At 35.9% G+C, this 13,695-nt stretch overlaps 2 protein-coding genes across 8 annotated transcripts in view; one reads left to right on the top strand and one right to left on the bottom strand.

Moving 5' to 3' along the window:
* CACNA2D3 (calcium voltage-gated channel auxiliary subunit alpha2delta 3) overlaps positions 1-13,695 on the bottom strand; it is a 364,238-nt gene that overhangs the window by 57,390 nt on the left and 293,153 nt on the right. The window lies entirely within an intron of this gene.
* Positions 97-12,799, top strand: LRTM1 (leucine rich repeats and transmembrane domains 1). 2 transcript variants are annotated; one of them, XM_054076617.1, is made up of 4 exons: positions 97-184; positions 554-606; positions 2,027-2,623; positions 5,500-12,799. In XM_054076617.1, exons 2-4 carry the CDS (start codon positions 600-602, stop codon positions 5,931-5,933), a joined length of 1,038 nt encoding a protein of 345 aa, XP_053932592.1. In that variant the 5' UTR covers positions 97-184; positions 554-599; the 3' UTR covers positions 5,934-12,799. The 2 variants fall into 2 exon arrangements, with proteins under 2 accessions (XP_053932592.1, XP_053932591.1); XM_054076616.1 differs by lacking the exon at positions 97-184 and adding an exon at positions 255-330.

Below are 13,695 nucleotides of genomic sequence, written 5' to 3'. Positions count from 1 at the left end.
GTGCACTGTCAAAACCATGTCATCAGCTCACAGGCCTATTTGTAGCAATATTATACACTCCACTGCCTGCAGTCACAGCCCAGGAACAGCAGAATCCGTGTTTAGATTCACCTGATCTTGTAAAAATTTACACAGCATAATTGATAATCCACTGGAATTCAGAAACAATACTGGATTTAAAAAGGTAGCTTTATTTTTGTGCCCTGCATCTAAAGCAGATTAAATAAATTGAAAAGGCAAGGCTATCAGGTCATTATACGTATGTTACAGCTGTCCAGTCAGCGCTGATAGCCACTCTTTGCCTGGCCTGCTGACTGATAAAGAGGCAGAGTAAGTCTCTGAGAATCATACATGGATGGGGCGAGGGGGGAGGAGGGGGAGATTGTGATAAAGAAAAAAATCAAAGGCCGACCGAGTAACTCACTAGAAATAGTTGCACTTCTACACAAGCCTCAGATAGCATCTGAAAAACCCACAAAAAAGAAACCTGGATAAGCACGTTACAGATTTGAAGTGGGGATCCAAACAAGGTGGTTTTACTGTTCTATTTCAGAAAACTGGACTGAATCATCTAAAAGGCGAAGAACCACCAAAGCAGGATGAAAGGTGAGATATTAAAGTATTAAGATCAAGAATGATTTGGGTTTTTTTGTGTTATCTAAGCATTTTGTTGCCAAACAGTGTTTATTTTAACTCTGCATTGGAAGCAGTTTCTGAAGGCAACTGTTGCAGAGCACTGTTATAAACTGAAGGTATCGCTTATCTTGCTTGCAAGAATGCTGAATTCTTTCAAGTGAATTTTACAATGTAGAATTCCATCACTGCAGTATTATTTTAATATAAATACTATTTCATTTTCGAGTGAAAATCCATGAGTAGTTCGTGACTTAAACTGTAGTCTCAAAATAAAAATTTTGTCTATACTTTTGTCACATTCAGTGTTATATTCATAGACTGTTATTCCTTTAATGTGGTACTCCCTGTTACCAGTCACTGTTCGATCTCTGCAAGTAAATAAGTACTTGATTTTTAAAGGTTCCATGTAGTAACTAAAATGTTTTTCATTTTGAAATAGTAAGGAGTAAAAATTATAAGCCATCTCAAAACCAATGTTATACAAGTATTTATCATTGCCACTGTCTTTAGTCAAAGAAAATCTAAGTATTCGACATCATCTGATTATGCTTTTTTAATTTCATGCTGTGCATATCAACTTAGCTTTAAGTGGCACTTTGTTTTCAAAGCAAGATCGTTAGAAAGATAGGAAAGGTAAAAACTATTATTTTTTCAGTTAAAATTGACCTGAACATCAGGGAGCAGATGATAATAATAAATACTAAGTATTTCTATCACCTCATTTATGTTTTTAACAGTTTCTTGACAAATGTTTGCCAATTGTGTAGAAACTTGTATCTATGGGAAGTACAGCTGGCATTTAGATAAGGGAATTAAAGCAATAAGTAGTAACACAGACATTACAAGAACAAACTTACAGAATCTGGATGGCTGAAAAAGTACTGTTAACTGTTTATATAGCATTATCTTTGAAGCTTGCTATTGTTTGATGGCACATTAAGTTTTTATTAGGTAGTAAATTCGTAAAAACACAGAAAAATAGAAGTTCTACATGCAATTCTTCTGACATAAGATGGCTCAGAGTTGTTACTACCACAGAAAGAGAAACATTCCAAATTTAATGATTCTAGAAACTCTGTTGCATTCCCTTCAAACATCACTGCTCTGCTAATGGCAAATCCTCCTGAAAACTATTTGTACTTAAGATAAAACCACAGGAAGTACTTCATTTTAAGACCAAGGAAGCACTGGCTTCATTCTGCATTACAAAAGTATTTTAATACTATCTGTAATTTACTAATGTGTTGTAAAAGAAATGAACTCTCTTTATGATACCTACATTAATGTTTATTTTGCAGCTGTATATACTTTGCCCATGTTAATGACATGAATATTGCCAAAAGAGAAATATTTTAAACTAATTTTAAATCTGCTTTCACTTGTGCTGCAGGCAACTGGCTTTTGATTTGGAGTGTCACTTTGTTCACATACGCAGCTGATGGATGTCCCAACAAATGCCTGTGCTATAGAGCTTCAAAGACTGCAGACTGCAAGAACAGAGGATTTACTGAAATTCCTGCCCATTTACCTCCCGAAATTCAGATACTACAGTTGCAGAATAACCGTATTTGGAGAATCAACCAAAATGCATTCACTGGAACACCGCTGCTCAAAATCTTAGACTTGTCTAATAATTCTCTCTCAAGTTTGGCACCAGGTGCTTTCCAAAAATTACGGTATCTACAGGTTCTAAACCTAACTAGGAATTTGATTCATTATATAGAAAACAAGACTTTTAGTTTCCTCCCCCACCTAAAAGAACTGGACCTGTCATCCAACAGCATTATACGTTTGCCTGAGACTTTTGGAAACAGCACCGGGAATATAACACTACTGTCTGTGAAGCATAACAAACTTCAGAAAATGGAACGAGTTCTTCTGGAGTCACTTCCAAACCTGAAAGTGGTTCTTTTCAACGATAATCCCTGGCAATGCACTTGTAATGTCTTTGGCCTGAAACTGTGGTTGGAGAGCTTTCTATACAGAGGTAAGGATTTTATCTCATTATGCATAATGCGCATGAGAACACTTAACCAGCTTCTAAGTTATCTTTGCTACTGTGGCTTAATAATTCACCCCACACCTTAGATCGTCCCCTCAAATAAGCACACTAAAATATATTCTTATGGATAGGTCAGAATACAGGGACTTTAATGAATACAGGCAGCAAACTAGAATTATAGGGGAGCTTAATATTAACACAAAGAGAAAAAATATACACATATAATCATATAGTATGTAGATACATTCTGTAGCACGTATACATATATACAACAAATATACTTGTGCACATATACTTGCTTTAATTCCACCAAGATTTTTTTTGCTAGAAACCAACATACTGTATTTAGGTTTTTTCCTGAAGCATAAGGGTAAAGGTTAAACATCAAGTTAGATATCAATACTAATTTAACTTTAGAGAACTCAGGATTCTATTTTGCTATAAACTATCACTTAGTAGCTCTTTAAAGTTTTAAGAATACTTTACCTAAAAATGTATGTTACACTTTGGGCAAGTTTAATCTTGTCTATTACTGCTTCCAATTTTGCTGTTAACCAGAAGAGTTACTAAATTCATTGAAAATTTCCTGACAGAAATGCATGATGCCATCACATGGAGAAAAGTGAGTTTTATAAATAAAAGTAGCCTCGCCTTTTGGTCACATCTGTTTTTAAATATATTCACGAGTTATGCTGTAGAGAGGATAATATGATTTAATTCCAAAGGAATTAAGTATTAAAAAAAATAATAATTTCTTTTTCCCAGGAGGTAGGTTCAGACGCTGGGATTTCAGAACAGCAGGGCAATTTGCTTTTATTTAAATCAGGCTTTGATGCTTGCATGTGATCAAACTACAGATTACCTACCTCTATGTGGAAGTGACACAGAGCACGTTGCAACACAGCATGTATGAAAATGGTCCGTGTTGCTTCTATTTGAATGGACATCAGAATTTCAGAGGCCAGATGGAAAACTCTACGGATTATACAGGGACACAATTAATACCCAAATAGTCTCTGGGTGAAGCAAAGCCACTGCCAGAAGGAACCTTTTGCAACAGACAAAAGGCTAACTCCTCTTGGGGTTAAAAACTTAATATTTTGGACTGATAAAATACTACATTATCCCAGAGTTTAACTTCTATTATGCTTGAATCATTCCCTACAACACAGTTCAGCAGGGCCTTTGACTTCTCTGTGCAGAAGAATGTAATGATCCAAGATAAACCTATCAGATTATCTTAATTACTATGGCATAAGAACCATAGTTTATTTCAAACCCAATGCTATTGAGACATTCAGTGATGCCACGCCATGTTTTCAAACATTGCACAGTTTACCTAAAGGAAGTGATATGGAATTCATTTTAGCAACAAATTTTAAGGGGAGCTCAAATACTATGTTCTCTTCTATGCTTATATTTCCCTAAAATTACTTGTGTGAATAATATGAAGAAAAATTAGTTACATTGCACATTCATCTTTCCCATTACTTATACTGTATATATATGATAAAACAGTGCTGTGGCTCTATAGATATTTCTTGCAAGTACTAACAAAACATTGCTAGAGATGGAACATTACCTGAATTTAAAAGTATGGAGTGTTGTGTCCAATGTAACTCTAAAAGACTTCAGGGTTGGGTTTTTTTCAGCTGAATTCAGCTCAGGCAATTGACGTTTGACGCACACTTGTAAATAATTACAGAGAATGGCTTCAGTTCAAGTAGGACTTCAGTCTTCTATTCCTAGCACAAATATTTTAGTTCCTTAAAACCACAGAACGATCACAGTTGCAGGATTTGAAGTTACATCTATATCCACATTAACAATTGGAGGTGTCTGGAACTACACTTTGGGTTTGGCTACTAAAGATCAAGAGACGAGCTGCTATACCTGTATCAGTCATGGAATATCTTCAGTACTAGTGGAGTAGTTTCCAGATGTCAGTTTGGGTCCATCTCTATTCACTACTTTCTTGGACAAAGTCTTGTCAGGATGAAAATTTCTATGCCTGTCTTCAGCTGATGGGTGGATTATTTTGGACAGAGAAGAGGAAGTAAATTCAGCTGATTCGATTAGTTGATTTTTTTAAAATATGTAAACATTGGTGTTGGCCTTGTTGACTTCTTGACACGCTAAACCCTAAAACCATGGTATATGGACTAATTAGAAACCTGAAGGCTGTGCTCAGCATGTGTTCCTCTACCCACTGCGAAACAACTGTGCGATTTACCAGGACTGAGGTTTCCTACTTCGCTTCCTGTTATACTAAAAACATCCTTTGGGGGAAAGCAGAAACAGGCTCTAAGCAATCATGAAATTTCAAGCAGGGTAATAGATTGATTAATGTTAAGCCCTTTAGATCTCTGTATATTTTCTTACCATGAGCCTTGCTTCAAAAAACTGCTCATTTATACACACTACTTAGGGAACTTTCTCTTTGCTTCATTGCAGTTAGCCTATGATGTCAGAACAATGACTATTTCATGGAATATTACTGAGTATATTTTTTTCCATTTCTCCTTATAGATACGAATTTGAATAGAATTAATTTGTTGTTAACAGTACCTCTGTTTTCATCTTCTTACTATTCTATCACTGTTGTTTTTTACTTTTACATACATAAAAGCAGAGATAAATTCATTCCTAATTAATTACTTCTTGGAAATACTCTCTTACGTGAGTATTGAAGTGTCATAATCTCACCATTGATCTAAATGGAAAAAAAACTTAAAGATAGTTATAAATCCTTAATAAAGACATAGCTGATGATAAATTTACTTCAGGTTTCTGTTAATTTTACAATTCAGAAACCACCAGATCTTAAGACCGTAAATTGTTTCGCCTTTTTTTTCTTTCAGGAGGAATAAGCGATGGCATTATTTGTTCAACACCAGGGATTCGGAAAGGAAAAGACCTCCTCAAGGTTCCCTATGAGCTCTTCGGGGCGTGCCCTCTTAGGACAGCTCATGTTCATCTGGCGAGCATTCACCACCATAGCTTTGAGCACCGAAGTTCTTTAAAGCACGCTCATCACATGGAACATGGGGAAAACAGCCGTTCAAACTGTGAACCCAAACCAAAGCCACGGCCTGTTAGCTTACGTCATGCAATTGCCACTGTAGTTATAACCGGAGTTGTCTGTGGAATTGTGTGTCTAATGATGTTGGCAGCTGCTGTTTATGGTTGTGCCTATGCTGCAATTACTGCTAAATACCACAAAGAACATTTGGCCCTGGTCAGACAGCATGGGACTCCTGAGGAAAAGGAGCCGTTTGATAGTTCCTTGGCTTGAGTTACTTTTGTCTTTGGTTTCTTGAAAATAAAGCCCTCATTTCAGTTAAAAAAAGCCTGGAGTCTAAACAGGAATGATTTATTAGTAATAATGCTTTCTTTTTCTTTTCTTGCCTTTTCACATTATTTTTAAGTGTAAGAATACATATCTTCTTTGGAACATGTATTAAGAGTTTATGTAGAAGAATGTAAGCTTATTTACATTTTGTGGATGTACATTCTGCAACCTCTACCTAAAGCTGAATGTTTGTGATAACAAAATCTTGATGCAGCCACTTTAAAGTATTCCATTCACCATTACTAGCTCTTGATGAAATATTAGTACAATATATGGGTTATGTGGCAGGTGCAGTCAGTAGCCCACAAGACAGCTTTCTACAAAGAAAAACACAAAATAGCTACAAATGACTGACTATATTTTAAGATCTTAAAACACTTGGCATGTATCCAGGAATACAATTCATGATCAGTTTTGGAAACGGACAGCCTATACACTGCCAACGATAATTTCAATGTGTTAAAATCATTTCCAAATACATTTTTACTACTAATCTGCCCTAGAAGACAAAAATTACACATTACATCCATTACCGAACTTAGATAGTAGGAAATACCTGGTTAACAATCACTTTTCACTCTTAAATTAATCAGTAGGAAGAAAGAAGAGAGCTGAGAAAATGGTGAAATAGAAGAAACGCTACACTCTTTCAGGCATAAGCACTGAAATGAGCACCTGTAGCATACACAAAGAGACACTACACATTATCACTCTGGTATACATGCTTGCTACAAACATTCCTAAAGCCTCTTATTCCCAAAACCATAGACAAGTGTTCCATTTTGCAAGTATCCTGACTGCGGATGCAGCTCCCATCACGCTGCTGCCCTTCAGTACAGAGGATAATACAGTCGCGTGTTTATGTCTTCTCTCACACAGAGAAAACATTCAGCTGAATTCATTTAAGAGTCCACCCTAACATTCTGTAGTGCAGTTTTGCCATCAGAGAAAATGAGAGCCAAACCCATTCGAGTAATATAAGTTTAGAAAAGAAAGAATATTTTGAATGCACAGAAGTGGGTTTTAAATCATTCTTAGAAATTATTTTGGCAACCAACAGGGATCAGCAATTACATCTACCTTTTCTAAGATGAGATAAAATACATCTAGGCTATTTGGGACAGACGTCTAATGTGTTTTCTGACTCTCTCCAGTGACACGGTTAAAGGTCTGCCTAGGTAGCTAATGTAGAACTCAACTATGCTGATAGTCTAAGAGCTTTTCTTAGCACGCAGCCTAAACCTTCAGTGAAAATCTCGCCAGTTTATTGCATCGGGCAGAAGAATTGAGGACAATGGCTGAGTAACAGTCTGCAATAAGGGCAAAAGGAAGCTGTGTCGTGTCATTCAGAGATTTCCACTCTCCTTGCAACAGATGGATTCCAAGATCTAGTCCTGTAGCTATTCTAATAACAGCCTCAACTGAGTAATGGCCTATATGGCAGGAGTCACGTAACCCTTGCTCTTATCTACTTAGTAATAATTGCAACCTAAATATTAAAGCTCATTCCTGCATCTGCAGTTACTTTCATGTCCAGAGAAAATTAAGCATCTCAGTCTTAATCTAAATTTAGCAGACATTGAAAACAATCAATTATTGTCTGTCCTTTTCTTTTTTTTTTTTTTGCCTTAACTTGTAAGTACTTTTGTATTATTATTAGGCTCTCTCCATTCTTCTCGGTCCCAAACTAAATAAACCAAGCTGTTTCAAATTTTCCTGTAAGGCCACATTCTCTAAACTCTTTTTCCTGCATTCCCTGGAACTTTTTCCATTCTTCTACATTTTGTTTAACATGTAGTACCCTAGACTGGGCACATCACCTCAGCACAGAATATTTAGAATATTTATAATCAGGCTCCTTAAATCTTATCACTTGATGATGTATCAGAAGCGATTTTGCTTCTACCCCCTCCCTTTAAAGATTTGGTAAAGATTAATGAATAATCTTGTTTTCAGAGCTAAGTCATTTGAGTGTGTTGATCTACATTTTCTACTCTTTTATGCATTTATTGCAATAACATTTTACAAAGCAAAACATAGTTTTTCAGATAGAGAAAACTGAAGTAATACAGCATAGGATCTTATTGCCCATGGGCCTAAAAAATGAGTTCAGAACCACGCCAGATCAGTGCCTTTGTATGGTGACAACCTAAAAGTAAACAGACTTGCACTCAAACTGCAGATCCTAAGGTGAAAGCGAATAAACCTCTGACCTCCAGACAGATTTTCACCCACAGTGTTTCTAATAGGCTCAGATATAGCAATGTAGCTTCTGTCCACAAGCTCACACTTTAGGTATCTTCAGGCAAAGGGAAAACAAGAACTGACTTGATATCTCCTGGCCAGGAATAACAAGAACATCTTTCTAGTCCTTAAAATCCAGTTCTACCAACAAAAAACTTTCAAGCTTTCCTTACTGCAAGACAGTTAATAAAAGAAACAAAAGAAGAAGGTGAGGAAGAGGTAATGAAGGGCACAATATTTAAAGAAATTCCTTCCAAGTCACATTTAAGATGTGTGGGAGATTTTCATGCATACATAAGGCTGTAAATTGATACGAAGTTCTACCATAAAGCAAAGTAATTCTTCTTTTCATTAGTTCACTCTGCTATGAGAGTAGAGAAGCCAACCCACGCAAAATTAATACTTATTAATACTTACTACTTGCTGTTTGCTGAATAAAGGGGAAAAAAATAAAAAAAAAAACAAAAAATCCCAGAGAAATTTTTCATTTAAGCTTTTTAAGACTATATATAGTTACAGTTATACGTGATAATAACCTAAAAGCAGACATTCAACAGAGAGAAGTGTTGGTTCAATTGCTTAAATTAATAAATACCAAATTATACATCTTTCAGTAGAGGAAACAGAAAGCTCAACAACTGAAAAATAGAGATAAAAGGCACAATTTATTGTCCATAACAATTATTGACTACAACAAGTGGAAGACCAGATCTAGCGATTCCCCACAGAACTGCCCTTAATTTGTAAAGCTTAGCGACAGACATCTGCCGCTGAAATAAGTTGTCTGCACAGATTTATTTTTCAGATCAACATTCCTGAGAAAGCTTTGTTGTTTCCCCGGCAATCTCGTGAGAGGTAATATAGTGAGCACAGTATTTTTTTCTAATCTCTGTAAAAAAACACTCATCCCTGAAAGTCAACAAAATATCAGGAACATATTACTTTGCAATGTATTTCCAAAGACAGGGAAAGTACACGTTGTATTCCTGTCATTCATATAGAGGGTCACCATAATCCTTTGTTTTCAGAAAAACAGACTTTCTAGAATTTCAATTTTAGGCAGGAGATTAAAAACTACAATATGCCAGTTTTCAGTACAGAAAACGTCCTTAGTATCAATACTGAAAGAAACAAAACAAACTGAAGCATGCTTGCTTGCAATGTGTCTTTCCATCCAGAGCTTGCAAAAACTCAATCAAAATTCAGCTTCATTATTCCCTAGTAATACAATGTCCAAACAAAATAAGGATCCCTCTTCTTGAGCATCAAAGTAGAACATTTAGTGTCATCACATATAGCTTATCTATCATTGACAACATTAATATAAAATACCAACTGTTGTGTACTGCTAACCAACTATCTTTGCTGGTCAGAAGATGAAGACACACAGATTTTAGTTAAGCATCCAGAAAGTATGCCTACTTTTACAACTTTGATCTTTGAACACGGCGGAAAGTGGCATAGTAAATAACCATCGTAAGACAGTCTTGGTACTTCCTTGGTTTATATTACTTAGAACGTGACTATACGCTTCCCAGAGGAGACAGGCAGCGACATCAGTTATCTGAATGTGGCAGTAAACCACAACAGGGCAGAAGAGGTAGGAAGTAGAAACCCATAATAAGCAAACAAACAACTACATACTTCATAGCTGTCTGCAGTGAAAGCTGTGGTTGCTCTCAATTACTGACTACAGAGGGATCCCCCCAATATTTTAGGGCTCTGTACACTATACGCCGAACTTCTTGCAAAAGTCTGCCATTCTCTTTGCAAGACACAACAAAACACATGAGAAAACACTATTAATATTTGGAAACATAGTCTACTGAAGGGAAAATAAACTAGCTAATCCACAGTACTTAAACTCGTACAGTGATATTTGAATTTTTCAAAAGGACCTAACAGTTTATCTGCTGCCTTGTTCTGCAATCAGAGACTTATTTTGCTAGCAGCAGAATTATCATGCAAAATGCCTGTACAATTTGATTGCTGTTAGATCACAAGGATCTTCCTGCTCCCCAAATTACATAGTACTAAACCCCAAGCAATCAGCAGAGCAGAAGCGCAGAAGCAACAAGCAGAGTGCTCTATGCAATTTAGTATACATGTCAATGCTATACGTGTTGGGATACTGTTCTAATACATCCACTAGAGCTCCAGATTCTCTGAGAACAAGTGGTGAGGAAAGACCAAGAATTAGATAAACAGGGGTTAAACTGACAAGCCAACACTAGCAGAGAACTTATCTCAAAAAGCTCCATTACTCAATTATTCCACACACTAATTCTGTATGGTAAAATGAATTGAGAACAAACACAAATACAGATGTGTAAATGGCTCTGAATACACCACCGAGCTTTAGACTCCCAGTTCAGACAATGAAGAGAGGAACATGCTCTGAAGCATCCTGTTGAGGGGCTTACCTCTCTCCAGACACTACCCACAAACCCCGTTTCCTAAGTCATGACTCCTAATCTGTGAGTCATTTAATGCTGGACTGTACAAATACACATTCCAATTTTCCTGAAACTGAAAACTTTAGAACGTATACTAATATTAGGTTTATGAATACAAAGATAATATTCAAAATGAACTAGAAACTCTGGAAAAACATAAACTAGTAGTTTTCCACCAAAGCATGAAAAGCCTTTTGAGGGATTTACTAAATGCTACTGCTGAATATAATTTCTGTGGTTTATAATGTGGAGTAAAGATTAAGTAAATCACTGTCTTGCCAGACAAGGAAAACATCTATTTTAGAACACTTCAGAAATTTGGTTGGTGTGTCATCATGATGACATATTCATTTTCCCTTAGGCCTTCATACTAAAATGTAATTTTTATCATGAATTTTAAGGACTGTGTATGACAGTGAAATTTGCTTGAATGTTTTTAATTATACAGCAATACCAAAGCAACACATATGAGGAAAAAGGGGGGAAAAAAGCATAAGGAGTAGGGAGCAGATGTATTTATGTGCTAATGTAACAACAGCAGATTTAACTATTTGTGAAACATTTCCAATATCTGCCACTCCTATAAACAGATCAAACTACCGTCGACCAAATTATTGGAGCCACTTTTACAAAGCACAATTTTTCCTTTCAAATTGCTGTTCCCTAAAGGCTGATTCAGCCAGGGAGATTACAAAACTGAAGTGTGACCAGCCACAATAAGACAGATTTGTATTTTAAAAGAAATACGATATTTTGGATCTTCCCTATTTTCAAAGCATGGTTTGAAATATCTTGAACAGCTGGACCGTCAGCATCACTTTCCTCTGGCCCAGACAGAGGCATTCAGCATCACATGCCATTTTTAACAAAGTAGTGGTGAAATAAAACCTTAACCATTTCTTCCTTAGCTTGCGCATGGGACACAAAAAGAACCACTTAAATCTTGAATCGTGTCATTGAAAGTACCTGAGGGCTTTTAGCAAGTTGACTAGGAATATTTAACATGGAATAACTGGAATTATTGTTATGCTAACGTTTGTTCTTAAAATGAAAAACAATGAAGCAGATGAATGAAGATACTTGCAAAAAATAACACTCTAACCAGGATTTGAAGAAAAAAGCCTTGAATCTATATGAACTAGTTATAAAAATAAAGGATCAACTTCACAAAGTTAAATACTAGAAAGGGAAAAGATCCTGGCTTTACTTAGGACAATTTGTTTGCAGGCACATAATATTCCTTGTTTGCATAATAAGGATTTTTTGGTAAAAGCATTTAAAAATCAAACTGTCTGTGAATAGAAGAGGATTAGGCTGCCTTTTCTTCATAGTAACACGTCCTACACGTGACATGCTTATTATATTTTAAATATATATTTTTAGTGTATAATTAAATATAAATAATATATATATAATAACGCAAGCACAATCTACACTTCTGGTAGAAATCAGCAGTACTATTTTAAAAGATTTTTCTTTTATTCTGCTAAGCCACACGGACAGGTTTCTTTCCAAGAAGTCTTTTATGTGACAAATTATTTTTCTTAGTCTCGCAGCGTTACTGTGTGGCAGAGAACAGCGAGTAACCTAACACTTATAATGCCCTTGTGTTACGGCACTGTCTGCTATGGAATTAAATGCACCTGCCATGCATTTAAGGACAGATTCGTTGGAACCTTCTGTATCACATACCTATATAAGACAAGAAACTATATAAACGTATGAATCATTGGTGGCAGAAAGCATCTCCCCTTTCCAGTTTTTACAGCAGAAAATAATGGCTTTGAGAAAAATTTGGCCATCCTTAATCATTCTGAAATTGACAGTAAATCTATTTTCTTGAAAGGACTACATACAAAGTACAACTATTATTCAAATGTTCCTGAACAGCAGGATCTGACCCCTGGGGGTGTAGTATTCTCACAAGAGCTATAGACTTTTTGGTAACCTTTGCCACAGGATTCTGAGAACGGCTGATCTTCAGGCCATCTGTATAAGGTATGCTTCATACACAGTAGAAAAACAAAAATACCAATTAAGAAGCTTCCAATTAAGAATAAAAACGTGGCTCCTTCTGCACTGATTTTTCTCTTCTGTCCAAACAGCAGTTGCTGCAATTGTGCTTTTTACGTAGCTTCAGCAGAAAAGAATGAGTCAGGGTAGATTCGCAGACCTACGGCAACGTTTGAATACACATCCCAGGCAATCGCTCTTCTTAAACAGAAAATCACTGTAAAGATGCCTGTACATAAGAACAACACGGATTTCTTTTATTTTCTTTCCAGAATTAAGCTGAATAAGAGAAATCTTCAGATTACTGGAGTACTTTCATTTGTCTCTAATTTAGCTGCAGTGACCTTCCATTAATCTGCTACTCCAGTTAAGTTTAGATAGAACAATGAGGGCTTGTTCTTCTCAGAAGCTACAGGTCTGACTGTATTGGTAAAGCTCTTTATGTTTCTAAAATGAACAAAGTAGAATATTACTTGATTTTGACTGACACACCGCAGAAATGCATGTAAGCAGGGAGAACTCATTTAGAATTTTCTATGTCCTAATTTCCACTTTAATAAACAGGAAGTCCAATGCAAAACTCAAATATTATAAAATATTTTGGTAGGAAATAAATATAAAACCACTTTAGATATTCCTTCCAAATATTCGGTACCATAAACAAAACTTCTTTACAATTCTACATTTTTATCAATAGGTGGCAACAGTAAAAAAACACCTGTTTTTTTCTATCTAGCTATATCTAATAATTTAAACCATTTTCTACTGCAATGTTTCCACCACCAAAACAACACGCTGATGATGTTCAAACTAAGTTTCAGAGTAGTACTATACTTTTACATGCTTATTTTTTCATATCTAGGGAACTGAGTGATTTTACGTGAAATGTGTATCCCATCCTGGTGCTTTTTGTAATCCACTCAGACCAAATGGGGATAAGAAATACTTCACACAAATCAAAAGGAGACAATTTGGCAAAATTTGAACTCAGA

Source organism: Cuculus canorus, chromosome 11, assembly GCF_017976375.1.
Source record: "Cuculus canorus isolate bCucCan1 chromosome 11, bCucCan1.pri, whole genome shotgun sequence".
NCBI lineage: Eukaryota > Metazoa > Chordata > Aves > Cuculiformes > Cuculidae > Cuculus > Cuculus canorus.
The sequence above is the reverse complement of the archived record's forward strand: the minus strand, read 5'-3'. Positions and strand labels throughout refer to the sequence as shown.